General features: G+C 42.1%; 1 protein-coding gene across 3 annotated transcripts in view; it reads right to left on the reverse strand.

The window, feature by feature from the left end:
- The window catches only part of CASS4 (Cas scaffold protein family member 4), a 124,328-nt gene that overhangs the window by 4,127 nt on the left and 92,359 nt on the right, over nucleotides 1-27,842 (reverse strand). For 2 of the 3 annotated variants that reach the window (XM_069243604.1, XM_069243605.1), the window contains exons 3-6: nucleotides 14,450-14,566; nucleotides 11,424-11,564; nucleotides 4,945-6,258; nucleotides 2,363-2,440 (exon numbers count right to left, since the gene is read on the reverse strand). In XM_069243604.1, the coding sequence (XP_069099705.1) occupies nucleotides 2,363-2,440; nucleotides 4,945-6,258; nucleotides 11,424-11,564; nucleotides 14,450-14,566 (1,650 nt within the window). The remainder of the gene's footprint in view (nucleotides 1-2,362; nucleotides 2,441-4,944; nucleotides 6,259-11,423; nucleotides 11,565-14,449; nucleotides 14,567-27,842) is intronic. The other variant, XM_069243606.1, reaches the window with a different exon arrangement.

Below are 27,842 nucleotides of genomic sequence, written 5' to 3' on the forward strand. Positions count from 1 at the left end.
GCATCATTTTTCACCCACCATGTCACTCTAGAGAAAGGCCTGCCTTATTCTGATCAGTACTGAATCTGCTCCTCGTAGGAACAGAATGTCCCGAATTGCCAGGCAAGGCCCAATGTGGAAAAGACCAAAAGCAACCCCAGACCAGTACTGACCTTCTTATGTCTCATCAGTGAGAAATAGCTTGAGTCTTACGGCAAACTGAGAACAGATCTCACGTCTGGGCGGACGTATTGCACTTAGAGCGTCAACTGCAACAACAACAAGGTGCTTGATGGAATGCTTGTATTAATCTCAGCCACTGCCAATCACTTGGGCTGCATTCCAGTCAGTTGTTTTGCCAAACATGCCACTCTAGAGAGGGTCCACCTTTGGCAAACCAGTACAGTCCTAAGTAATTACCATTGACTGAGATTCATTCAGTCATCCTATCCATCAATTTTTGTATGCTTCAGTACTTGAATTAACATAGGCACTGGTAATTACTCAGGCTGCATTCCTCTGCATCATGGTTTGCTCACTGTACACATCGGACACGGAGCAACTCTGTAGAGATCATACTTGATCCTGCTCGAATACAACCAGTCTAGCCCAGGCTGCCAGGCATCATCCCCTCTGAACAGGAAGACAAGTGAAGCCTGAGCAGTTTCTTCTATATTGGGACTCATCAGTGGGGCGCATCTTAAAGAATATGTGGATCCATGGCTGGGTATACTGGACACACTCAAAGCATCACACTGTTCTTCACAGACATTGCTTCTTTCCACTAAACCTGAGATCTATGTCATAGCCTCCAGGTGACAATAGCAACTACAGCCCACGCTCTAATCAATGATGCCACCAAGGTGACAAGCTGGCACAGCCAAAAGCAATCATCCGATAATTTGTTCCCTGGTCTCTGCGTTCCTCTGGTGATTTCATTTTTGGTGATTGGGGATTAGGCTGTGCAACAGTTTGGTAACCCATCTTGGAAATACTGCAAATTGGCATTCAGGATGTGTTGTTACTGGATACAACATTTCATGAAAATGCACTCGTAATGCATGCAGGCGTCATCACAATCTCTGTTTCTCTGGTGGTTATAACTCTCTGTATGAGCTTAATATTTCTTTGCATCTAACCACCAGAGTAGAATCACATTGTACTGCTTTTATATATCAGACATGAGACCCACAATACTCCTCTCCTGTTTGGTAGCTTTTAAAACCTATCAACCCCTGCCTTTCCTAGTACTGCTTTCCAGGATAGTGGTGCTTTATTGTACTGCAGTTCTCCTGAAACGTCCCCATTCCAGATAGATATTGCATCTTCTACAATAGGTGTACAACTGAGACATGTATCCCACCCACCTCCACTGAATTGTTATATGTATACAGGGCGTTTCTATTGCAGTGACCCAACAGTTTTGGCAGGTGCCCTGTGATACCATCTTGTCGATGCCCCCAAAAGATATTCTTGCCAGAACGTGTTACAATAATTTATAGACAGGTTTCTCAAACTGTGGACCATGATGAGCTGATTTGTGGTAGGTCGAAAAAGTGGGAGCAATAAATAAAGATGTCATTAAATGATGTGTTTAACTTGTCACATTTGCCTGTTGGAGATTCACAGAGGCCAAATGTCAGGCTATGTCCTCTGATAAATTGCAGGAGTTGTGTTTACTTCTTTTTCTCTGACTACAGGCTAAGGAGTTTTCAATGTGAATTATGTGACAATCTTGCTTTGAGTCCCAGGAATGTGCAACACACAACAAAACAAAATGTAATTGTAATTTGTGTGCTACATAGTTCTAGCAGTAAAACTGTACGTCTGTGACAATCTAGTGGCAATTTCAATAGAAAACGTGCTGTCTGTGAAGGACAATTCGCTACTGGATGAAGTTTTAGTTCCATTTAAAAATCACCCTTCCTCACGTCAATTTGCAAACGTTTGTCATTCTAAAAGTGGGACATGGTTCTAAAAAGTTTAAGAATCCCTGCTCTAAGTATCTTAATGGAAATGGTGTGCACAGAAATGACGTTTTCCTATATATTTGTCTAATATCTCCTCATTTAATCTAGCAAGGTAGCTCCGTAAGTACAGCCAGAGTCAGAAAGCTCTACAAGACCATACAAATTGTAGAAATGCATTGTATTAAAGTGCTACACTAATGCTCTTAATATAGGCCATCACCTTCTGCAGACATGTGCGTGTAACTTGCAGATCACAATCGTGAAACCTACGTCGCGATTCAGACATTTATTCCGCAAGTAGAATGACAGTTGGTAATTCTACCTCAGATTATTGATGAATTTAGAGACAATTCATGTGTTACTGTATTTCATTTAAATGGATAGCCTTACTGTTTATTATTTCCAAACTTTACCTTTTCCTCTGAATGCTGCTTCTTTGAAACTCTTCGGTACAGTGTCAGGTTCAGCATTTTTTCAAACTCCTCTTTTTTCTGAAAGAAAAATTTGCCAGATGAAATATCATTCGAATGCAAATTATAGAGCAGTGGAAATTGTGAAGGGGTAATTCCTTCTCTTGGTGGGCCTATATCGCTATCTCGGCAGAACTGACAGCAGAAATAAAATTATAAATCTATAAAATATTGAAGTTCTTATTTTCTGGCATACAGGTTTGAAAGAATTAATTTTCTTCTTCCTCCCACATAAATCAGATGTCACCACATGCCTGTTTGAACATGATTAACTCCCATGTACTTAGCATAATTATAAGTTGTTTTACTGTCTTTTCATTACAGTGAAATACCTGAAGAAATTTAAAAGTGCAACCTGGAAAATTAACACAGAAATGCTGGTGTTAAACCAATACAGAGTGTGATGAAAATAATTTTGGGCAATTTATGTTAGATATATCTATATTTTCCACTCAGTGGTCAGAATCTTCTGCTTTTAGTAAATTAATTTGCTCCATTATTTTCCCCCCAAAAACTAATTCCTTCTGTGGTGAAGGAACTGCTGAGATCCATTTTGTCATTTTGGGGTCCCTCGCTTCATTTATTCACTTGGTGTTATTTGGGCGCGGTCAGGGGTGTAATTTGGGACACTGCAGCCCAACTGTGCAGAGGGATTTCCCAAGCATTCAAGGTCTCCCCCAACCTTTCAAGGGACCCTCATTCCACCAAAGGCCAGTGAATATTTGTGAAATATGGGAGACTGAAGAACCCCTCTTCACAATCTGCAGTGTGGCCTATCATTGTGATTTCTGCATCTGAGCATGGTGCTTACACCCCACCTGTTCGAAGGTTTACCGGCGCCACTTTTCACTACTTTTTTTTAAATGCACCATTTGTTTTCATACTAATTGTAGAATCTCAAGAAACAATGTCATTTTTTCCTGTGAAATATTTTGTAATGTAAAATAAACGTGGCATTTTAGTGAATTATTCTCCAGCCTGAAGGGTCCAAAACACAACGGGGAACAAAATTGTACCATATATTTTAGAGGGCTATTCCCCCTAGAAACAGGGTAAAAAAATCTGAATGACAGGCTGTTCTTAAACAGTAATCGTGAAATATACCAATACTCCATTATTTACACCGACTATCCCAAATGTCTTTTTGAAGGACAAGAGTGGGGAATCTCCAGTCAAGAAAATGTGGAGAAACATCTGTGAAACACTGCATTTTACACCACAATTTACCTAGAAAACTATTAACAAGTTAGCTTCTAATAATCTGAGTATGCAGTTTGGTGCAGCCTCCCATAACAATTCAAAACTCTAAAAAGTAACTATCTTCATATCTCTATTGTCCTTCCTTTTAATTTCCCATCGAGTACCTTTTAAGTAGTTTATCAGTCATGTATTCTTCACATTATGCCATCAGGTGTTCAGGTATCCAATCAAATCGCACTTATTTTCACCATGTGACACAAACATCGTTCCTATACTTACCAACAACATGATGTACCTCCAATTCTCCCATATGATGCTCAATACCCTCTTACTCATTTCTCTTATGTGCCAGCCAGTATCTTAGACCCATATTTGCCTCATATTGAGCCAGTACTATTATCTGCCTCTGCTTTTGGCTTATGCTAGCCAATATCATGATGCATCTTGTTTTCTCCAACTGCCATCTAACATCATGCTGTGCCAATTTCCTTTCTAAATGGCACTGTTGCTAGGAAGCACATAGGGGGTCATTACGACCTCGGCGGTCTTTTCAAAAGACCGCCGAGGCCGCGGGAGACAGAATACCGCCATTGCCGGCGGTATTCATGTCTCCCTATTATGACATTTCCGCTGGGCCAGCGGGCGGTAACAGTGTTACCGTCCGCTGGCCCAGCGGAAATGTCACATCAACATTGCAGCCGGCTCGTAATAGAGTCTGCGGCAATGCTGATGTGCAGCGGGTGCAATAGCACCCGTCGCGCATTTCACTGCCCGAAATTCGGGCAGTGAAATGCGCGACGGGGCCATGCCTGGGGGCCCCTGCACTGCCCATGCCAAGGGCATGTGCAGTGCAGGGGCCCCCAGGGGCACCCCAAGTCCCCTTACCGCCGGCCTTTCAATGGCGGTGTGTACCGCCACGGACAGGCCGGCGGTCGGGGACTCATAAACCCCAGGGCAGCGGTGCTTGACCGCCAGGCGGAATCCTGGTGGTATAATGAGGGGCCGGCGGTATGGCCGTGGCAATTCTGCCATGGTCATAATTGCTGGCGGAAGACCGCCAGCCTGTTGGCGGTGTTACCGCCAACATACCGCCGGCCGCCTTGGTCGTAATGACCCGCATAGTGCCGAAATGACAAGATATAACTTTACCTAGAGCTCTGAAAATCCTTGCATCGGAGCAGAAGACAGGGAGCCAGTGGTTGTATCTCCACGCTGGGGCATTAGGATATTTGTAGCCCATCCGTAAGTATGAATTCTCAGTATGCATATAACATGAACTAGAGGAATCATTTCCCCTTAAACAGTAAAGTAAAGATTGCACTAACCTGTAAGTGGACGTATTCACATTCTTCTATCACATTTCCTTTGGAGATGTTCACATTTAGTTTATCTTCCATAGGTTTAACCGAAGGCAGACTCCTTTCCTTCTCATCCACCTCAGTGTTTGACCTTTGCACAGTTCCCATCAACTGCTTGGAATTCCTCTCCTCGCCATTTTCTGAATTATTTTTAAAGAGTAGCTTTCCATTGGCAATGATAATTGATGCAAAACGCTTTATGTCCTCTGGAATTGTGCGAGCCACCATGACAAAACGGTCAAGGTCATCAGGGCTACTCTGAGGTTTGCTAACAACTAGGGTCTTCAGCGACCAGTTGCAGTTGTTCAGTGCTTCCCTGGTTTGCAGCAGAATTTGGTAAGAGTCAGCAATGATCTGCAGCTGTTTGTTTATTTTTGTATGAAGGTTGCTGTCTGTGAGGTGGATTGCATTCCTCTTCACCTCATGTGCAAAGTTCAAGAAATCTGCCAGTGATTCTTTTATGCTGTCGACAGATCGATGGATTTCCTCAAGATTCTCCTCTAGGTACTCTTGAAATCGCCATTTACTGCTCACGTAGATCATGAGGCTCGCTATTGAACTGGCAACTCGATGTTGCAGCTGGGACAACCTCTCTATGGCCACGTCAAGTTTCAGTGTTACTTCTTTAGCGGATTCATCAGAAGATGATGAAGCAGAAAAGGACTCCATGGATGCAGACGATGACATGGAAAATGTGCTGGCTCTACTCTCCGTGCTAGCCACCGACAGTCTGTCTTGTTCTAATGGTAAAGAACAGGGTTTGTTGCCTCTTGGTAGTGGCGGTGGAATATCATATATCCGATTATCGCATGCACTGTTTCTTGCACTGTAATTTCCTGTCTTTGATGCTGTAGGCAAGCCTTTTGGTACATCATAAATGTTCTGGTTACAGCTCGCCTGCTCCATCTTGTTGCTTAAACAGGTTGAAGGAGCATCATAGTCTCCATTGTGCCGCAACATTGGCATATCACGAGAGGGAGGTATATCGTACACTGGTTGACAAGAAAAACTTTGTTTCTTCTGCAGTGGGGGCACGTCATATATTTGGGAAGGATTTGATTCACGCCAGGTGGGCAGTGTATCATAAAAGACCTGTCTAGGTGGAGATATGCTTGGCGGGGTTGTATTTGTGCCTATTTTTTCTGGCGACACAGGTACATCATAAATCCAGTCTGACTTCCGAGGATTTGGCAATGTTTTGTAATGGGCTGGAAGTGGAGCCTCTACATATTCATCATTCTCTGTAACGCCTCTGCCAGTGGTGGGTGGAATATCATAAACCTAAGAGAGAGAAACACATAGTTAAAAAAGGTTATTTGGAGGGGTCTTAAACCTGGTTCAATTCAATGGTTTTCCGTAATATGATAATTCAAAAAGGACAGATCACTGTAAATTACTCAAAAGGGTGGGCTGAAAGGGCATGCTTTCTACGTTTCAAGCAGTAATTGATCTATGACATTGTATACAGGGTTAAAAGACAAATAATGTGATACTCAGTCTCCTTTTATTATTAAATAATATCACTGACTAACATTAAACATGCTAATGTTTTTTCTCTCATCTTCCGCCACCCCACCATTGGTTCTCTTTAATGTATGGATATATTTACCTACATACCACCAATCAAACAGTGCCACAAGGATAGAGCATGTGTAAATTCCTACATACAAAGCATAAAAATGCAACTCTGTAAAACAGTATAATGCATCACTCGCGTTAATGAAGGGTTTCTACCAGAATATCAAGATGTATTAATCTGTCAAAATACTGAGAACACTAATATTGTGAAAACAAGTAAATGTTGGGAAGTCTAGATTTACTAAGCATTTCTCCCTTTCTCGTCAAAACAAGGTGCGCTCTCCACGACTTCACTGTATCCTTACGATGGTAACAAATAATAAATACTACTGAAGTGTTTCCATGCAGTGTGCATCTTCTTTTGGAATTGTTAAGGGTGGTTTGGTGATATACCTTCTTCTAGAGTTAGACCCATACAGGTTTTCAGACATAATGAGATGCTATTGAGCATTATCCAGTGTTGTCTCACATGAAATATCTTTTTGTTTAATGAGGAGCTGTTCCAACTGTCAAGAGACACAGTGATGGGCACCTGGTTCGCCCTCAGCTGTGATAATTTGCATATGGCATGGTGGGAGGAGCAAGTGCTTAATGGGAGACATATGCAGGAATGGTCAAGCCATATCATTATGTGTGTCAGGTATATCAATGACTTGTTTGTATTGTGGAAAGGTGACAAGAATTCAGCAAAAAGATTTATTGATGTGATCAATATTAAAAATTTGAACCTGACTTTTGGTGCTACCACAATAGACTTTCTGGATTTCAGAATAGAAGTCAAGGATTTTAAACTTACCATCACAGTTTATATAAAAAGTACAGAAGGTACATTCAGAGATTTTATAGGTGCAAAACATATTTGTAGCACAGAGGCAGGCTTTGAACAGGTACAAGAAGAAATTACCACTAGATTGAGAGCAAGGGGGTATTATGACAGTACTCGCTCATAGCAACATGCATAAGGGAAGATGCCCTTTTGAGACATAACAACACCAAAAAGAAGGAAGAACATAGATTTATCATTACATATGGAGTTATCATGACCAATTGAGGGGTGCCCTATATACACACAGATATCTTATTCACAAAGATGCTATCATTAGCACAGAAGTGGGAAGGAAACCACAGATCAACTATAGAAAAGCAACATCGATGAGAGATAAGCGAAATTATGTGAAATTGAAGAAGGAACACTGGCTCAAATCCCAGAATGGATTTACTAATGTAGTAAATGCAAGGCCTATGCACATAGGATCAACATCTCAGAGATGGTCACAAATTTTAAAGAGAAGGTTAAGATAAACAGTGTATTGAACTGTAAAACAGTCTTTGCCCTGTTTTGTCCTTGCTGCAAAACATACATAGGAAGCACTATACTACCTGCACATATGCAAATTCTACAAAATTTGAGGGTGATTAAAAACAAGGCTGTCAGTTAACCCACAGCATGACATTTTAATGACTTTCATGAAGTGATCAGAATAAACTCAAGTTTTGTGTAATAGTGTGCCAAGGAATACTCGAGGGGGAGACAGACAGAATTCACTGAGGAGGCTAGAACCCAAATACATATTGAAAATGACCACAAGAGACCCCCATTGAACCAAAGTTAACGAGGCAATGTATACAAATTTGTAAATCTTTAAGATTAACCTTTTTAAAGAAATGTTTAGAGATTGCTCTACTTTAGTGTTCTTATTGTATTTATTTTATTTTGTAATTTCAGGAGTACAGCAGGAGAGAAGATTATATACAGTATTATATACAGATGATTTGTGGTTTTAAGTTTGAAGATAGTGGAAGACGTTACAGGATAAGTGGCGAAGGCCCACTTGGTCATGGAACTGAACAGTGATAATGTTGAATTTAATAATGACTGCATATTAATGGAATTATTACTTTAGGTTTAAGTGCATTGTGAAGTTTGATTTAATTTGAAATGAGGTGACAGAACTATAATTGTGAAACTTCGCTTTAATTGATAGTGAACGGTGTTAATTATTTTTGAAAATGTTGTCTGCCCACCTGGGCACAATACCAAAAACAGAAAGCAGTCTTGTAAATTGCATTGAATTTTCCTGTAACGGCGTTCCACTAGATAATGTATGTTACATAAATATGGAAGTGACTTGTATTCAGTGCTAGTAATAGTTGACCACTCCAAGATGGCAAATTACTAACAGTAATTAGTCCATCATTTGTGTTTGGTACGCATTAGATGTTAAAAGAGACAAAGTAATGGCAGTTGGCATTGTGAAATCTGTGGGGGGTCACCAAAACGTTTTAATGCACTTTACGTATCTGCTTCCAATATGCCTGAAAATGGTTGAATAAAGGCATCCAAATTCACAGCCCCGAAATGTAGTCCTTATCCTTTAAAGGTGTGGAGAAGTTTTATATATATATTCACTTTAAAAACCAATGGTTACAGGCACATTATAGTTAGGATCTGAATTGCCTCGCACAAAACCATAGAAATTCAGCGGTTATAGTTAGCTCAAGTAAATATAACTCATGCCCTAGGGTAACTGTAACTCAAGCCCCAGCCATGCACGGTTTTATTCTCAATAATTTTACTGCAAATCTTACATTGATATCATCAATGAGGTTATCAAAGATGTCATTAGTGATGTCATACATGGAGTAATTAGAAGGGCATGGAGAGGGCGCTAGTTATAGTTACCTTAGGGCATGAGTTATAGTTACTTGAGCTAACCTTAACTATAACTGCTGAATTTCTATGGGTTTGGGTGAGTACATTCAGATCCTAACTATAACGTCCCTGTAACCTTTGTTTGTTTTCAGTGAACTTCTATTTTTTTAACATAAAATAATTTTAATTACTATACGTTAATCGAACCACTGCCAGCTGTGCGTGCGGTGGTTTGCCACAGGGCATGGCCTGTGGCTATCCCCCTATAGCCACCCAACCCTGCATGCATAAGTCTCTGAGTGGGTCTGTGAGTGTGTGCATGAATACCTCGGTGGGTTTGTCAGTGGGTGCACGGGTCTCTGAGTGGATCTGTGAGAGGGTGCATGAGTCTCAGAGTGGATGAGAGTGGATGCATGACTCTGAGTAGGTCTGGGAGTAAACGCATGACTGTCAAAGTGGGTCTCTGAGTAAGGGCGTGATTGTCTGAGTGTGTGTATGATTGCATGCATGAGTGTCTGAGTGGGTCTGTGAATGGGTGTGTGAGGGTCTAAGTTGGTCTGTGAGTGGGTGTGTGAGTGTCTAAGAGGGTCTGTGAGTGGGTGATTGTGGGTCTGAGTGGGTCTGTGAGTGGGTGCCTGAATGTGTCTGTGATTGGGTACGTGAGTGTCTGAGTAGGTCTGTGAGTTGGTACATGAGTCTCTGAGTGCATCTATGAATGAGTGCATGAGTTTCTGAATAGGTCTGTGAGTGAATGTATGAGTCTCTGAGTGGGTCTGTGAGTGGGTACATGAGCCTGAGTGGATCTGTGAGTGGGTGCATGAATGTCTGAGAGGGCCTGTGAGTGGGTGTGTAAATGTCTGAGTGGGCCTGTGACTGGGTGTATGATTGTCTAAGTGGGTCTGTGGGTTGGTGACATGATTGTTCCTGGTGCGTCTTTAATTAGAATACTGTGATAACATGAATCATCCTATAGAGAGGCCGAGACTACAAAGATATAAATCTCCATGCCAAAGGGGTCCTTCCTCTTATATGTATGAGGTAAGTGCTTATTTGTTTTGGGGAGATGTCCTCATGTTCCTCAGCATCAAGAACGCTCCACCAAAATCGATGGGAAACGACCTGGTAGCCCTTTGGGAAGCTGTCAATCATCTAGCGAAAAGGAAGGGAAGACATATGCATACTACTAAAATGGACAGTGGAGGGCCAAGGAGGAGCAGCTTCCAGGTGATTTGCATATTTGCATACTCGTAGCATTTTAAAAGGAGAACCATGGACTTTGATCTCATCAGGAGAGTACAAGAAAGAACCCCCTTGTCACAGTCACATAGAAATTGCTCTCCAATAGATCAGCGAAGCATTCATCTCCAGGAACAATTTCTGATTGTTTTTCAATATTGAATCACTGAGTAAACACACATAAAAGAGGAGGGGTCTTGGCCCATGGGGACTCCCTCCCCTGGGCCTGGCTTTTATTGACTAACAAAGGAGTCCATGCAGCCCACCTCTCTGGGTCCCCCACCGACCCCACAGGCCACCCAGTGTGCTATGGGACAGTGGGGGAGCTTCAAGGCCCCCACGGTCCCAGACAGCTTCCCGCCTCCTGCAGGACCCAGCATTGCTATTGTACACAGGGAGCTGCTACACATGCACTTTGACAGCTCTCGCCCATTGGAACCAGAGTGTTTGGTCTGACTTGGTGGGAGCTGTCAAAGCTCCTTCCAAGTTATAGCAAACAGAAATGTCCCAGGGATGGGCACCATGGAACATAGCAGGAGCCGGTCCTGGGCTTAACAAGGGGGACACACACGGTCCCCCTCCATCTTTTCTATTTAGCCCCGGGAAGGTGGTGGTCCCAGGGGCTGGGGTCAGTGAAGGACCCCCAATCTGATTTTATTTCAGCCCGAGGAGGTGGCGGTCACCAGGGCTGCAGGATGGCCACGCGCCCTCCCTTATTATATTTTGAATGAATTCCCTTGGGGAGGTGGTGGTCCCCAGTGGCTGCAGGGGGGTGCACAGGCAATCCTGCATTAATTTACAATAGTTTGCCCCTGGGAGGTGGTGCTACCTGGGGTGTGGGCTGGCCCAATGGCTCAAAACTCAAGACTCAAAACTATGACCTGAGGGATGCACAGTGAACTCGCCACAGTGTTTTTTGTGAATCTTCATTTTCTACTGTAACAGTACTGCATTTGTGAAGACACTGCATGAGACTCACGGTTCCATCCTTTATGTCTTGTTGATGGTGCATTCCTGCTTTCTCCAAAGTCGGGGGTACATCGTATAGAACCTGCTGAAAATATTCAGTCGACATAACGGGCAAGGACGCTTTTCTTGTTGTTGGGGGGGTGTCACACTTCTGGTAAGACAAACAAAAGCCACTGTTCAGCCATAACCTACTATATATTTAATATATGAGGCTTGTGCTTTTTGGTAAGAGTCATTCAGACTGAGGTGGTGACTTGTATTATAATACCATGAGATAGTTTGACAGTAACACAACTTTGCTGTAATACTTTGTGCAGACTAATGCATTGTAGGTAGTAAATAGGAGAACTTCTGAAAGAAAACAGAGGCAATGGGAGAGGGAGTGATGGATGGAGAGTAACAAAAAATAAGGGGAACAACACAATACAAAAGTGGAATGCAGAAAAAGAAGAAAGATAAAGAGATTTGAAAATATGGCTACATCATTTTAGACCATACGTGTATTAATAAACCCATTACTCATTAAATCCACACTTGGAAGGCTTTGGTGGGGGTCATATCAGGCCTCTACACTATTTTGATTGATCACTGCTTTTCCAATGCTACTTCGGAATCACTATGTACCTGGTGGCATGACGTAACACGCAATTCCATGAGGATGAGTGAGAAGCACTTTTGGCAGAATATATTAAAGGGCTACCAGAGCCATAACTTAAATATAGCTATTTCAAGGGCCTTCACCGTAGACCCTGGTCTCTGGCGAAATCATGTAGAGCTCATCTCAGTGTTGACTCTTGTAGCTAGAGATGCGGGGATGGAGACCGTGACATGGCTCATATGATTTGGGAATACATAAGGATCCAAAGTTTGTGGGTACAGATTTGGAAGCTTCTGAAAGAGAAGCTACAGGTGTCTTGACTGTCTACTGCCCATCTAGCTCTGTTACTTTATAACTCAAGAATTTCTCCTTTAACACAGCGTCTTACCAGGTGTGTCTCCACTACTTAGCTGTGGCCAAAATGACAATACTTCTTGGTTGTAAGTTGCCTTGTGCCCCCACCTTTCAGACTTGGCTGGAGAGTATGTACGAAGTGGCACTTTTTGAGAGACTAATTTATAAGTTGAATGACAAGTTGCAGGTTTTCGAAGAGATCTGGGGCCACTTTCTTCGACACTGAGGATATTACTTTTGGTATATCTGGATTATTAATTGTCAATTAATACGGAAATGCAACACAAAAGAGAATATCTCTGCCCCAGCTTCCAACAAGAGCGTTTTTGGCACTTTCTTTCACCCTTGATGATGCCGGCGTCCAGGGTCAGTCTTATGAAACTCAACTGAGCGTATTTATCTTGGCATAACACACTGGCTCCGGCTTCATGCCTCAGTCTATGATGACCGGCTTATGGGGTGCGAGGGGTTGATGAAGTCCCCATTAACTCGGGTGCCATGACTGTTGGGGTGAGCAGGGACGGAGACATGTTTTATATGGTCCTTGGTTGTAGTGTGCTCTTTTCTTTCTTTCATTCTTATTTGCCAGGCCTTTCCTTTTCTTTTCATAGTCATCTCACGAATTTTTCATGACTGTAGAATGAGTCTACATTTCTCTGTTTTAAGATAGGTTTCCGTCGCTGGTTGCACCCTTCGGGCAACATGGTATGAATACTGTGCTGATGCTGGAATCATATTCATTGTTAATGCTTTGGATTTCATACTGAGACTATTTTCAGGGACTTTGTTTTAAGCCTGTATTACAAGTTGTACATGAATTAATAGATAACTGTGACATTATCAAACCATAAACATTGGTTTGTACTTCGCTGAGAGTTGAGTGAACAGGGACTCGGCACCTGACAAGTGCAATGGACTTGTGTTTTTATTCCCACTGGCTCTGCCTGGTTGATGCAGGACGTAGCTTCAGCTTGAATCCTCACCCCATTCGGTCTGCACCCTACACAGTTACAAGTACGAGAATGGAGAGGTGCTACTCACTGTACTATGGATAACACTAACGTGCGTGTGTGTCGTGCCTGCTTAATGCAGGTGTTTATGTAGATCCAACTTGAGTCATCACCCTGTGAATTCTACGCCCTACACAGTTACAAGAACAAGCACGGATATGGATTGCCTTCTATGCCATGGATAACACTGATCTGTGTGTGGCTGTATCTGCTTTATGCAGGGTTTTTTTGTAGTTTCAACTTGAATCCTCAGCACCATTAATTATACACGCTGTGCAGTTACATGTAGAAGCAAGGAGATGCGTTACTATCTTTTCCATGGATAGCACAGGTGTGAGTTTGTGTGTTTATGGCTGTGCCGGCTACATGCAGGTTTGTATGTAGATTCAACTTGTACCCTCAGCCCCTATATTTCTGCACCTTACACAGTTACAAGTAGAAGCATGGACAGGGGCTAGATCCACTCCAAGGATAAGGCTGGTGTGTGTATGTGTGGGGGGGTGTACCTGTGTAATGCAGGTTTTTATGTAGATTCAGCTTAAATCTTCAACTCCATTAATTCTACCGCCCTCCCCCAGACTCAGTTACAAGTAGAAGCATGGAGAGGTACTGCTCTTTGTTTCATTGATAACACTGATGTGAATGTGTGTATGGCGTAGGGGAGTACATTCACCTATTAATTACAACAGTGCAAAGATCAATTTCCATATATCTGTATATATTCAACTTTTGTGAAAACACACGTATGTTATGTCAAGCACATATGCAGATCTGCCCACGTTTATCTTTATAAGGAAATCAAAAACATGTCTAAAAAAAGCATTCCCATGCATGTCAGCTAATGGAATAGCCCTCATGGCGTACTTTCATTTTTTTCAGTTTTTAAAACTAGAAACAGACAGGGAAAGATATTGTTTTTTGTTTGTATTGATGAGTGAAAATCAACAACAAAAGGAAGACTGGGAGACTTAATTATGGTACATTATGAAAAGAAATAGCATTTCTTGACTGAGCTGATAGCATCTTAGAACACATATATTCGATGTAAAATAGCACACATTAATCCTGTCTTACCGCTGGCAGTAAGGATCCTCGGCGTTGGGGTGAAGGAACATCATACAGCTCGCTCTGTGGTCCTGACACTGGACTTGGGTTGGAGGCCCGAGATGCTCTGGGAAGCGTATAAAGTCGCTTGAAAATGGAAGAAAATACAAACTTAAATCTCTGAATTAATAAATGCCACATCTGCTGGAATTAAAGTTTTTGATAAAATATCAAGCATTGTATGAATTTGCATGATCAGAAAAGTATACCGTTGAACAACAGCAATTGTCTTCTGAGGTGGTCTACAATGGGAATATACTAAAATGTCACCCAGATTTGTTGTGTGGTTTTAGTAGGAGGTTATGAAGGAAGAACACGAGTGAGCTATCGTTGGTACAATGAAGATGATTGCAAGAGACCAAGCATTCAAGTTAAGATAGTTTGTTACATATGTAGAGGTGCCAGGGTCGGACTGGCCTCTAGTGCAATCTGGCAATAGCAGAAGGCTGATCTGACAGGTCAGTGTGTGGTTCTATTTTTTGGCTGTTTACAGGGCAGTTTTAAGGTCTGGTGGGTTGCTTTTTACTGTTGATTTCCCTTGTGTAACTGCTAATGTTGCCCAAGTACAAATTCATGCAGTCGCCCATACCTCGCAAAACACATATACAGACGTCATTACAAGTTCAAAACTACCTTGATTTGCAAATGTAGGCCACTTTTTCATCTACCTGCTTTTCTAGTGGAGATTCTTTTCATTGTTGTTTTCAGACCCATTTTCTGACTCAGTTTAACAATGTGATGCTAAGATATGTAGAAACTATATAAAATGAATCTTCCCTCCATCAAGGTGATGATCCAACATGGAGTCACCCTGGGACTCTAATAATCAAGTGACCCCTGCTCCAGCATGGTTGGCATGCAGCGGCATAAACTAGAAGTCTCCATTCAGCACCTGGATACCCTCACAGGTATTAAGCACCGCTCTACAAATCCACCTTACATTACATAACATTACATCCTGCTATGCCTACATTGTTCTGATCAGAGTACTACTTTGGACAGCCGCAGTCCTTGATATAAAGAGATCAATGTAGGAAAATGTTTCATCGCCAAATTTAGGGAGTGCAGTGTCTCCCATTCCAAAACAGCGAAACACAAATTCAAATAATTTAAACGAGTGCCTCTCTCTTACATCTGTTGATAATTGAACAAGCATGCATGCAATAGAAAACACTCCTTTAGCAAAAGAAGTCTGTCTCGTGCATCCTGTTGTTTTTGGTTTTGACACTCTCACTCCATTGGTCTCTAGATGTTCAGCACCGACCAAAAGCCTCATATCCAAAAGGTCGAAACAGGCCAGAAGTGAAATAGCTTACTAATATGGATCTAAATAGATTCACACAGTGTTCCATTGTAAATGTAAACTATCTGGAAAATGAAACATTCCTTCAGAACCCATGTTATCAAGAAATATCAGACAGGCTTGCTAGTTATGGCTTATCCACAGACAAAAACTTTAACTACTTGAAATTGATTTCAGAAGCATCATACAAGCCTTAGGACCTGATTTAGATGTTGGCGGTAATGGTCCCACTATTGACCTTTTGACTGAAAACCAGTCCCCGCTGCAATGGTCTGCCTGCCGTATTTAGATGCTGGCAGTCCCACAGATGAAAGATCGCATTCGAACCGCCGTCTCCGCCAAGAAAGGCGAAAGGGGGCGGTGGCGGGACTACAGACAGCCTTCCCGCAGTGCAGATTTAGATGTGCCTTACTGCCAAGAAAAATATGGCGGTCCGACCACCAAGTGGGTGAAAACTCACCTTTTCTAACCTTCCCCCCCCAGCTTTGAGTGAGCATGACTGGACAACATTTGCCATTGCTGCTGTCACCGACCATGGTGAAAACACAACACCCCCAGACGATATTCTAGAAGGTAGGGATGCCTCATTGCCAGGGTACATTGGGTGGGCACTGCACGAGTGGTGGAAACCCCTGCAGACATACACATGTCACAGTAAAAAAATGTATCACAGTGACATGCATATGTGGGGGACACACTTGTGTCAGACACGGGTGGGGACACACTGGTATACAACACATGTCGCACACATACACAACTATCAATATGCGCCAGTATCCATTGGCAAGTGAATGCTGGCTTCACAATGACGGTAGACTCACACCTCTCAACTGTGTTAATGTGTGCCCATTGCCAGGGGACCTGTACCTGTCATGTTGTGCTGCAAGTTGTGTGTGAGTCAGTAGGTGTGTGTATGCGATGCGATTGGCTGGTTGAGGTGAGGGGAGTGGGTCTTGGTGATGTGATTCTTTCTGTATGTACGTCAACTGCATTTGAGACCGAAGTTGTTGTGTATTTTGTGCTGCTCTGAATTACATTTAGGTGAGTGTTGTTGTTGTGTGGCGATCTTTGTCATGATGTGTGTAGTTGTGAATGTGTGTGTGTGTTTGTGTAGCTGAGTGTGTAGTCCCGTTGTTTGTTGTGGTTGTGTGTGGGTGCAATGTCATTGGTGTGTGTATGTTGTGGCATGGTTGTTTCACAGTGTGTGTTTTCGGCATGTATGGGTTGTGTTGTGTTGGACTGGCAATGGTTAATTGTGTGTATGTGTTGTGTAGTGTGGGGGTACCTCTATGGCTAAGGTATAGTGTTTGTGTGTCACTTACCTCCCTTCCATTTCCGCAGCCATCTCCCACCGTCAGGGAACTACAGTCATTCAATCAGTCTGCAGAACTGTAACTTCTAAATACAGCGGGTGGAAGACTGTCAAAGTGACAGCCTTTTCGGGCCTGAGTCTGACACGACTTGGCGGAGCGACCGCCAACATCTAAATCAGGCCTTTAGTCCTCTCCACTTGGAAGGCAGCAGCGCCCTCCATGCCTGCATCTACAGTTCCTGCCAGGATCGACTGATGAGCAGGGTGGACTGGTCTATAGGGCAATCACAGTGCCTGATGGGCTCGTGCGACAGGTCAGTGTGTGGGCTGGTTTTTTGGCTGTTTATGGCCCTGTGTTATTGTCTTCTGGACAAGCTCTAATCTATGCATTTTTCTATGGCTTGCAAAACACTTAAACAGTTTTTCTATGCAAGTTCAAAGCTGACCCAAATTGTACGCATGGGCCACTTTTTTTTAGCTATCTAATTCACTAATGAGGCCACTTTTATTTTAATACTCTGGCCCATTTTCTGTCCCAGTTGGACACTGCTGGTGAGCTTCTTGCACACACCTCAATCCTCAAATGCCTAAAGAAGTATCACCACATAACCCTACCCTGACAGAAGAACACCCCGCCCTCTTACAGGCTCACAACAAGGTATGCTATGGTATCTATAAGGCAGTAAAACTCAACATGCCAACTAACCTGGCCAAAAAGATAACCATCTCAGGATGCCACGGGTACAATAAGTAAAGGACAAGATTTCGCAAACTATGCTCCCAGGTTCTGGAATCACATCTCACCAAAAAAAAATCTCACTACTTCTCCCCTACCCTCACAAAGAAGTGAAAACACAAATGTTCAAACGCATCCACCGACAGCTTAAGAGCTGAATGGCAGACTGTGTGCATTATAGAAGCTAATAATGTAAAAAAAACACATGAGATACTCACTACTCAATAATTCTTAGGCTCAGAAAGAAGGAATGTTCATGTGAATAAATTAGAGCATGCAGAAAGAGTTAAGCCAATCATGGCTGACTGAGCACAACTATTGACTTAAGGTAAGTTTGGTATTGGCTCAGACAATCTGGATAGCAGCTCAACCTTTTGTGAAGAAATGCTGCTCCAAAGGGAACATCTACAGCGAGCAGGTTCTGATGCAAATTACCTCTAGGACACCTGCATTGTCACACCCCAAACCAATTACGGAATAACGGTGGCAGATAGTTACAAGGAAACAATCAATCTAAAAACCTCGCAGCAAATAGACAACTTCCCAGGGCTAATACGTATTAAGATTCAAAGCGGGTGATGAACTGTAAGATTTTTTTTAATTGTTGTTATTGATTTTCATCAATACGTACAACTACTAAAACAGGTAATTTACAGACACATACCACGCTTTGTCAGAGTAGTATGCGGTTATGTGTAGTCTATGAAATAAACTGCATCATTCTGTACCTCCCTGTTCAGTTCCCCCATTCCCCGCTCCTATGTTTTCGAACAAAGGGATCCAGAGTCCAAGAGTTCCCTCCCCTCTCCGAAAAGAGACTGAGTTATAAGCTAGAAGTTGACTGTTTACAAAATCAAAACCTCAGGAAATTGTTTGATCATGAGAAATTATACACATGTGGCTAGAGTCTTAAATGTATGTCTCCGAGCCTTTCACATCCAGAGCTCAAATAGCTTTCTACCTGCTTATAACTACTCCTAATGTGGTCAGACAGCGGAACGGACCATACAAGTTAATGTGATGATTTGTCCAGGATCACACACTTTGGTCAAATGGCTTAAAACCAAGGTCATCAGGATCCGTAGATGGCAACTAAACAACTAGCCCTCCCTTCCCTTGAAAATTTGGAAGAAGAAAGTACCAGTAGCTTTGCAGTGTCTATCATCTAAAGGAACCAGGGATTATATTTTTTACTAAACCCTTTAAAATTGGCAGATAAAGCAACTGGGAAGCTTGGTGATGAAGTCTGAGGCAACAGAGGCGTCGTCAACCTCCCTCTTTAGCAACTGGAGTACCGGTTGGGTACTTTATGGGCCTCTTCTGGCTGTAACTTGGTAGACAAAGGATCACAATTAAATGTGAAAGGGTGGGAGGGTGAAAGTGGATGGATGAATTATGAATGGTGGCAGGATAGGTGAGTGAAAGGAAGGACGGATAGATGTAAGATGAATGAGTGAAAGGGAGGAATGATGGATGAATAGATGGATGGATGATGAGTGAATGGGTGGTTGAATGATGAGAGGATGGATGGAAGAGTGAAAGGGTGGATGGATGATGGATGGATGAGTGAGTGAAAGGATGGATGATGATCAAAAGGTAAATGGATGGATGTACAGATGAAGTGAAAGGCTGGGTGGATGGACGGGTTGAAAGGGTCGTGGAATGGATGAGTGAAAGGCTGGATGGATGGCTGAGTAAAAGGATAGATGTAAGGATGGATGAGTGAAAGAATGGACGGATGAGTGAAATGGGGTGTAGATGGATGCTTGATGAAAGGGTGAATGGATAAGTGAAGGGGTGAATGGATGATGGATGGATGAGTGAAAGGGTGAATGGATGGATAGGTAAGTGGAAGGGTAGATGGATGGAGCGGTAGATGGGTGTGCGAGTGAAATGGTGGATGGATGGGTGAATGAAAGGGTGGATGATAGATGCATTGATGAATGACTGAAAGGGTGGACGTAAGGATAGATGAGTGAAAGGGAAGTAGGAGGATGGATGAGTGAAAGGATAAATGGATAGATGGATGAGTAAAAGGGTGGATAGATGGAAGATGAGAGAAAGGATGGATGGATAGGTAAGTGAAAGGATGAATGAATGAGTGTAAGGGTAGATGGACAGAGCGATAGATGGGTGTGCGAGTGAAATGGTGGATGGATGAGTGAATGAAAGGGTGGATGTATGGAAGATGAGAGAAAGGATGGATGGATGGATGAGTGAGTGAAAGGATGGATGGATGGATGAGCGAAAGAGTAAACAGATGGGTCAATAAGTGGATGCATGCATAGATGAATGGATGGATGATGAGTGAAAGAGTACATGGATGGGTCAATAAGTGGATGCATGCATGGATAAATGGATGGATGATGAGTGAAAGGCTAGATGAATGGATGAGTGAAAGCCTGGATAGATGAATGAATGGATGGATTGATAGAGGGTTGTATGAAAGGATGAGTGAGTGAAAGGAAGAATAGATGGTAGCTGAATTGAGGGGTAGACAGATCGATGAGTGAAAGAGTGAAAGGATGGATGCATGAAAGGATGAATGGATAAAAGGATGGATGGATGGACAAGTGAAAAGGTAGATAGATGGGTCAATAAATGGATAGATTAGTTTGATAGATAGGTTTGAAACTGGATGGAGAGGTTTAGATATGGATAGGCAGTCGGATGGATGTAATGTTGACAGACTGAATGTTGGATGAAAGACTAAACAGATGACAGAATATACAGGTGAAATGGTGGATATCACTGGGTGGATTGAAGGATGAAATGATGCATTTTTGGATGGAAGATTCAAACAAACTCTTCTAGGGAGGGTTGGGATGACTTGCTTTGCTTGCTTGATTGATGCCATAAGACCTTTGGTTCAAAGCAGGGGGTATTTTAATTTTCTGGCTACTCCCTTGAACAGCAGAGAGAAGAACATTTAGTCATATAGGATAAACCGAGATTAACCTGTTTTGTAAAATATACAAATAGTTGATGGTTATAATTTTCAATGTCCACCTGATGATGAGTGTTCTGTATGGTTAAATAAACCGTTTTAGAAACGGACCAGTTAAACAGTCTGAAATTCAAACGTTCGTGCTTAAGAATTGTAACATGTAACGTGTCGTTTGACGAAACTTTCACCTTTCACTGCCTTTGCAGCCTACATAATATGCCACACTCAAATTGCAAAACACTTCGAGCAATTCCGGTCTCCCTCGGCGTTAAATTATTCAGATATTCAGAGGGTGCCACTGTGCGCTGCCGGAAGGTTTAAACTGCTTTGTTAGCCATTCGGTTTGATTGCATTGAACTTATTGCAATCCTCACTGCAGATGTATTTCTAACGTTGACAACTTGGTTGCAATGCCCTGCACTGATTAAACCGAACTTTAAATAAAAAAACTAAGTATTGTCACGTATTTCACTGAAGATTAGTGGTTTCGTAGCATTGTGATGTACTACAGCCCCCCTCCAAAAAAACCCAAAACAGGCACTATTTGGGAAGTAAAATTCACACCGAAGAAACTCATTTGATTTATGCATTTAAATATTTTTGGAATATTATCGTAGGGTTAATTAACTTGTTTTCAATGACTGCTTTCCATCCTGCTCTTAAATAGGCTGTTCACTAGATGGCGCTGCAACCCAGCTTCCATCCAAAAAACACCCCTGGAATCCTAGTTCATTTTAGGTAAACTACACTATTCTCTACCGTGTGTCTATCGTCCATTGTAAAGCTTATGTGAGGTTTCATGTGGGCTCATCAAGCGCATCCATGTCACCAGGACTCCACTTTGCTTGTCCTCACTAGCGGGCATTTTTCCCTTTCAGTGGAAGAGGTCCCTGATTCTGGGGAGAACTGTCCCCGTGACTGAGAGAGCTTGGAGCCTGCATCGTCCGCTTAGGAAAGGCTGGTGCACTCGCTTCAGCACCGGCGGTTCCTCCCTCCTTCCCTGCTGACGTGCCTTAGTCTGCAGTGCACCTATTGCCACACCCTTCCACCGTCGTACAATAGTGTGTACGTGATGTCAGCATAGGTTTTATATAAGAAAAAATGGTACCCTCCTGGCTCAAGATTGTATTCGTTGACAAATTTTAACACTTTACCACTTTTGTGTGTGTGTATGCTTAGACACATTTTAAAACTTACGTGTGTGTGTGAGAGTTGATGCATGGGAATGGATATGTACCACCCATTGTCCGCCTCCTTGACACAAAGTAACACACAGTGCTGCCTTCTATTACATTAGCGCTACTTTCCAGTGAAATTCAGGATTTGCACTGTAAAGAAAACCCCAAAACTATTTTTTGCACCATGTTTGCGTCACCTTTGTGATGCAAACCAGGTGCAAAGTGTTAGTAATTTGCCCAATAAACTCAGGATTTCAAATGTATTACAATGATTGGGGGTCTCATTCTAATGATATTATATCACTTCCTAAAGTAATACTTTTTTAGCAATCTTTAAATAATGAAAGACTAAGGGAAAAAACAAGCTTCGAAATCTATCCCTGCAATTTGCATACAGTGCTTTGATGCCATTTTAGAAGGATCGTAATTTATGAACTTCCAGTAACAAAAGGATCTCTGTAACAAAAGCAGTAACCCACTGAGGTATCTACAAAAATACAATCTGTGATCTGTATGTTACGCATTCTGCTTTGCAGCTGCAACATTAACCCTCTAAGCTATGTTATCATGAGTCAAAAGGTGACTAGACAAATGACAGCTCTCACAAATAGGTGAATTAACCACCACAGCTATCTTCCTGCTGTTTTTATCCCAGAAGAAGTTCCGGGCACACAAGATCTCTGCAGGCTGCTCTCATCTCACCTCATCCTGTCACAAGAAGCACCACCTCGAGCTGGCACCGGGTGCAGCAGCACCGGCCCCACAGCCTTAAAGCCAGCACTGATTTACATTGTACTTTTTATCCCACCTGAGGTGCTCACACTGGGCTAGTAAAAATGTATCCTGCCTTTTGCAGCATTTGTTTATTTTGATGCTGTTATATCTTTTTGTTTGTATTTGCTTGCTGCATGTCTGCCACTGGAATATGGCCTAGATATACTTAAGTAGCTCCATGTATTGATCTGAAATCCCCTCTTTACTTTCAGCCGCCAGTACCTGCCATACGCTTTCCTTTCACAAACCCTTGCGATCCAGTGTATTGGACCACTTAGATTAAACAAAGTAGGGCTATATCTCCCACAATGCATTGGTTTGTTAGACGAAACGCACAACTATCAACACACAGTCACATGCTATCCCCAATTTCTTTTCTGTCATGTACAATGATTAAAACACCCCAACCTGTGGATTGCCATCTTGGTAACAATAACTCTCTAATGGAATGCAAATATGTGGCATCACCTAGGCCCCTGAAATTACATTTGATGTAGGGCAATCTGACCTCTTTCTGTCTCCCCATCATCCACTAAACGGTAGGGCTGACGTATCTGCACCTTGAGATTTGTGACTTGTGATTTATTTGGCAGGTGGATGTTCCATGAATAGCATTCTGTTAAATGTGGCTTCCAACTAAATTATGTGAACTTTTTCCACCGTTTCGTAGCCATTCTTAACGAAATTACGAACTTATCCAAGGTCACAAGGGGGACCAGTGGAGCTAGTATGGGACAACAACTACCAGAAAGCATTAAGTAAGCAAATGGAAACTCAGCCATAGCGCTTGGTGGCAAGTAGCGTGATCTGGTACACTTAAACATGTGTCATTTTCGGTGACCTAAATCAAGAAGTGGCTATCTCCCAAAGAAGGTGACTTTCAAAATGGAAAGAAGAAAGACCTAGTTTAGGCAATGCCCGATTATTTACCCTTGGCATCTGGGTAATGATCTACTAGAAAGTGTACCTAAATATACATATTTGGCATTATTTTTAAGTACTTACTCATGTGGAAGCGCCACTGGGATATGTCTACTGATGGGTTCTATTTAAAAGATTTATGGGGCTTTTGCAGTAATTCTTTAATGTGTATGGTCAGTAATTGTATGGGTGCGCCCAGTGCTTCACCACTACGCCACTGGGCACTAGAGAGACAAAAAGGTCACAAAGCGGATGGGAACAGAAAAAAACATAACTACACGTGACCATTCAAGGGTCACATCACAGTTTCATCCACAAAACCTTTGTCTATGAATCCTTGTACTGAACAGGCCTTTGCGCTCACTTTTCAATTCTACTCTGTGAAAATGTTGGGCTTGACAAGGAAAGAGCTGAATAAGCCAATCAAGAACCGGCATCCATGAAAAGGCGCGAGCTCACTTGGGATTCATATTCTCTTGGAAATTGGCCATCAGAATCGTTATCATTACAGAGTATTTCATGTCACCGAAGGTGGGGAGGAGAAAAACCAATGGGGAGTTATTCTATCTACAAAACTAGGAAGGAACCCCTGCATCTTTTCTTTCAGCGACTGCTACTGATATCATGCTGCGACCAACAAAATGAAAAGAAACTAGCTGAGTTCAAAATATGTGCATTTTCAGCAGCCCAATAGGGCTCAATCAAGCCTTCCCTTTTCAGTACCATCAAAAAAGCTTTAACTGGTGTTAACCTGCCTAATGAACTTTGCTACTCTGCGTTAGAAGCCAATCTTCTGGAGCAGTAGGGATCAGACACTGAGCGCTGCAGTGTGTGAAGTAGTTGAACATTAGTTTGATAAAATTATGTTAACTACAAAAGTTAGTTATGTGCTGATTTTACTATTCTGCTTGGGACAGTGAATTAGGGGAGTTGATAAATAACAAATAATTTTGATAAGTTTATCACTTCACTCAAAAATATTGTAATTGTAATTACATAGCACTTACTACACTCGACGAAGTGTCGAATTGTTTTCGGCAAGTAGCACGCTACTTCGGGACCCAAGAGGAATTAGTGGTGGATTAGTACAGGGAAATATGAGTACGGTATTAGTATTTGAATTAGTTAATTTGAGCAGAGGATATGTGAGTTTGTTAGTTGGACTGACTAGAGTAATGGAGGGATAGAGGAGGGAAGAATCCAGAAGTGTTAATTGGGAGTTTATAGTAACAGGATGAGGCTTGGGATGAGTAAAGGAGAGATGGAGGAGGGAAGAGCCTGTGGAAAGGGTTAGGGAGATCATAGTAGCAGGAGGGGTTTTGGATGAGTGAAAGGTGAGATAAATGAGGGAGATTTTAGTAGGGTTGTTTGGGAGAGCATAGTAGTAAACAGAGGTATGGGGTGAGCCAGGAGAGGTAGAGGAGGGGAGAGCTTAGGCAGGAATATTTTGGAGATGAAAGTAGTAGAATGGATTTGGGATGAGTCAGAGCGGGATGGAGGATAGAGTGATAGAGACAGAGGGCCTAATTATGACTTTGGCGGATGGGATACTCTGTCACAAACGTGACGGATATCCCGTCCACCGTATTACAAGTTCCATTATATCCTATGGAAATTGTAAAGTGGCGGGCGGGATATCCGTCACGCTTGTGACGGAGTATCCCATCTGCGAAGGTTGTAATCAGGCCCATAGTGATGGGGAGACAGAGTAAAGCTTAAGAGAGAGTGATTTGTTTTACATTTATGTTTTATTTAATTATTTATTTTTGAAATGTGTTTATTTATTTAATGTTATTTATTTTTATTTATTTTTTCTCTAGTACAGTACGACTAGAGTAATAAATAAATGGATACGTAAATGCATAGTAAGTGAATATATGTGCAAGGAATATAATGAGAAGTAAAGTTGTATTGTATAAACACAGACTTTCAGGATTTGTAATATTTTATGTTAATTAATAAGTGTACTTTTCTAACATTCATTTATCTTTCCTCAATTTTTCAATAGTGAAATGCTTGCTGTTAAGTAGTTAAGATAACATTTGCTCATTGTGATATAAAAAAGAAGGCAGGGATCCCTAGATAAGGCATCAGAGGTGGCAAGGAGAAATCTAGATACAAAATCAGCACAGTTTTTTTTTCCTTACATAGTGATTGAGTATGTTGAATGTGTAGTCTTGTAATCAATGTCCTCACCTCTCTATTCTCTGTGGCATCTTAGCTTTAGGTTGATGTTTTTGGGTGTCACATGCGAAGAGCACGAGTATTGGCTAACCACCCACATCAGCAAACTCCTCACACTCTTAACTGGTAACTCGTTTAACAATAGAAAACACAAGGAAACAACCAAACACTCCTTCCGTGGATATGTGGAGGCCCAAACTCTAGTATATTTATGTCATGGAAAAACTGTTGACTTAAGTATCTGACAAAATGGTTACATTTGAGATGATCTAGTCCCTCTCAGAACATTCATTACCAAGAGGAAAGAATTAATCAGAAATGTGGGCGAGCAGTGTAGAATGAAAGAAATGCAAGGCTGCCATATGGTCAGGGAGACGTTTCACTTCATAAAGGCCAAAAAGAAATCCAGGAGGTCTCCTGAATATCGACTCTCAATGATCTGGCTCTTTTGGAAACATTGGGATTTCCCTAAGGTTTGCAATATATGGCTTGAGTCATGGATAGACCAAGAAAGAGCTGAAAGAGCTAATCAAGAACATGCATTCTCCAAGAGGTGCAAATTGATTTAGGATTCACATTCTCAGGAAAACTGGTTGCCACACTAGTTAACAATACAAAGTATTTCATGGTCTCTGAATGTGGGGAAGGGAAAAGCCAATGGGGAGTTCTTCTATCTACAAAAATAGAAGGAACCCCTCCATCTTTTTGTCCCTGTTGTTACTGGTATCATGCTGTGGCAACAGAGTGAGAAGAAACCAGCTGAGTTCAAAATACGTACAATTTCGGTAGTCTAATAGGCTCAATCAGTCCTTTTTCAGCATCATATAAGAACCCCAGGCAGACTAAGGAAATGTTATTATGGTTTCTGTCTTCAGATGCATCCCTAAGGTATGGTGGGTATCGGAGCTTTGGTGATGAAAAATTGTTTGGGGCAGTTGAACATTAGTGCAATAACATTAGTTCAATAAAATTAAGTTGATTTCAAATCCTACTGGTTTTAGTATTCTAAGGAGGTTAGTCAATTATCCATAGGGACAAGAAAATAACCCGCAAGTGTAGTTCGCCATTTCATAGCACTGCTTGTGCTCAAGAGTGTTCACAAAGGATCACTTCCAAATGTTGGTGAACCAGAAGGTTCCAGTCATTGTAAATAATAGTCAAGGAAATGAGGTTATGAGGAGTCCATCAGCAAGGCCCACTAAGTTCAGCTCTTCAGGAAACATAGCAATTAATTTTCTGTTTCAATGATTCAAGATCCCAGTAATGGATTTTTTTTTACAATATGGGAACTGAAGACAAGGAAGGTCTCCTGCAATACCGATTCTGCCAGTAACAGGAGTTCTCCGGCAGAATCAGAATTACACAATCCAGGGTAACTCAACGGATCTGTGGTGGTTTATTTGGAGGCTGCACCTCCTGAAACACATGTGAACATGAGGTATCACCGAGGGATTTGTGACCAGTTACCTGTTCCACAAAATTCCTAATTTCTAAGACTACCCTCATGGTCCCACTTTAATCCTCGGCAACTCCACGGATCGAATCACAGAGATAAAAGGACCTCATAATGAGGCCTACGGTGTTTAGGATTGCACTAGTAAGTAGTATGAAACACTAAGTACAAAAAGTCCTTTTAAGGCATATTGTTATGAGGAATGTTGTTTGGGGTTAATGGTGTTGTAAGAGGGAGGGGCTTAAACTCCAAGGAAATGACACAACAGCTTTGTGGTGGACAAGGGTGTTTCCATCTTCGGCAGTGGGGAAAAAATGGCCCTGTAGTTGCAGTTCATTGAACTCGCCAGGGGCAGTTCTAGGGGGCTTGTGTTTCAAGACCCTACTAGAGACACACCCCAGAGGAAATGTGGGCGTTGTGACCACAAACATACTAAAATCTACTGAGCTCCAGTACATAACTTCTATTCAGAAGGAATACCTTTCTGTTCGCTAAGTTTGACTGTGCTTCACGTCATTTTAGCGGGTTACTATGTGTGAGCGCTCACGTGGTGGT

The sequence above is a fragment of the Pleurodeles waltl genome, chromosome 7 (genome assembly GCF_031143425.1).
Source record: "Pleurodeles waltl isolate 20211129_DDA chromosome 7, aPleWal1.hap1.20221129, whole genome shotgun sequence".
In the NCBI taxonomy this organism is placed as follows: domain Eukaryota; kingdom Metazoa; phylum Chordata; class Amphibia; order Caudata; family Salamandridae; genus Pleurodeles; species Pleurodeles waltl.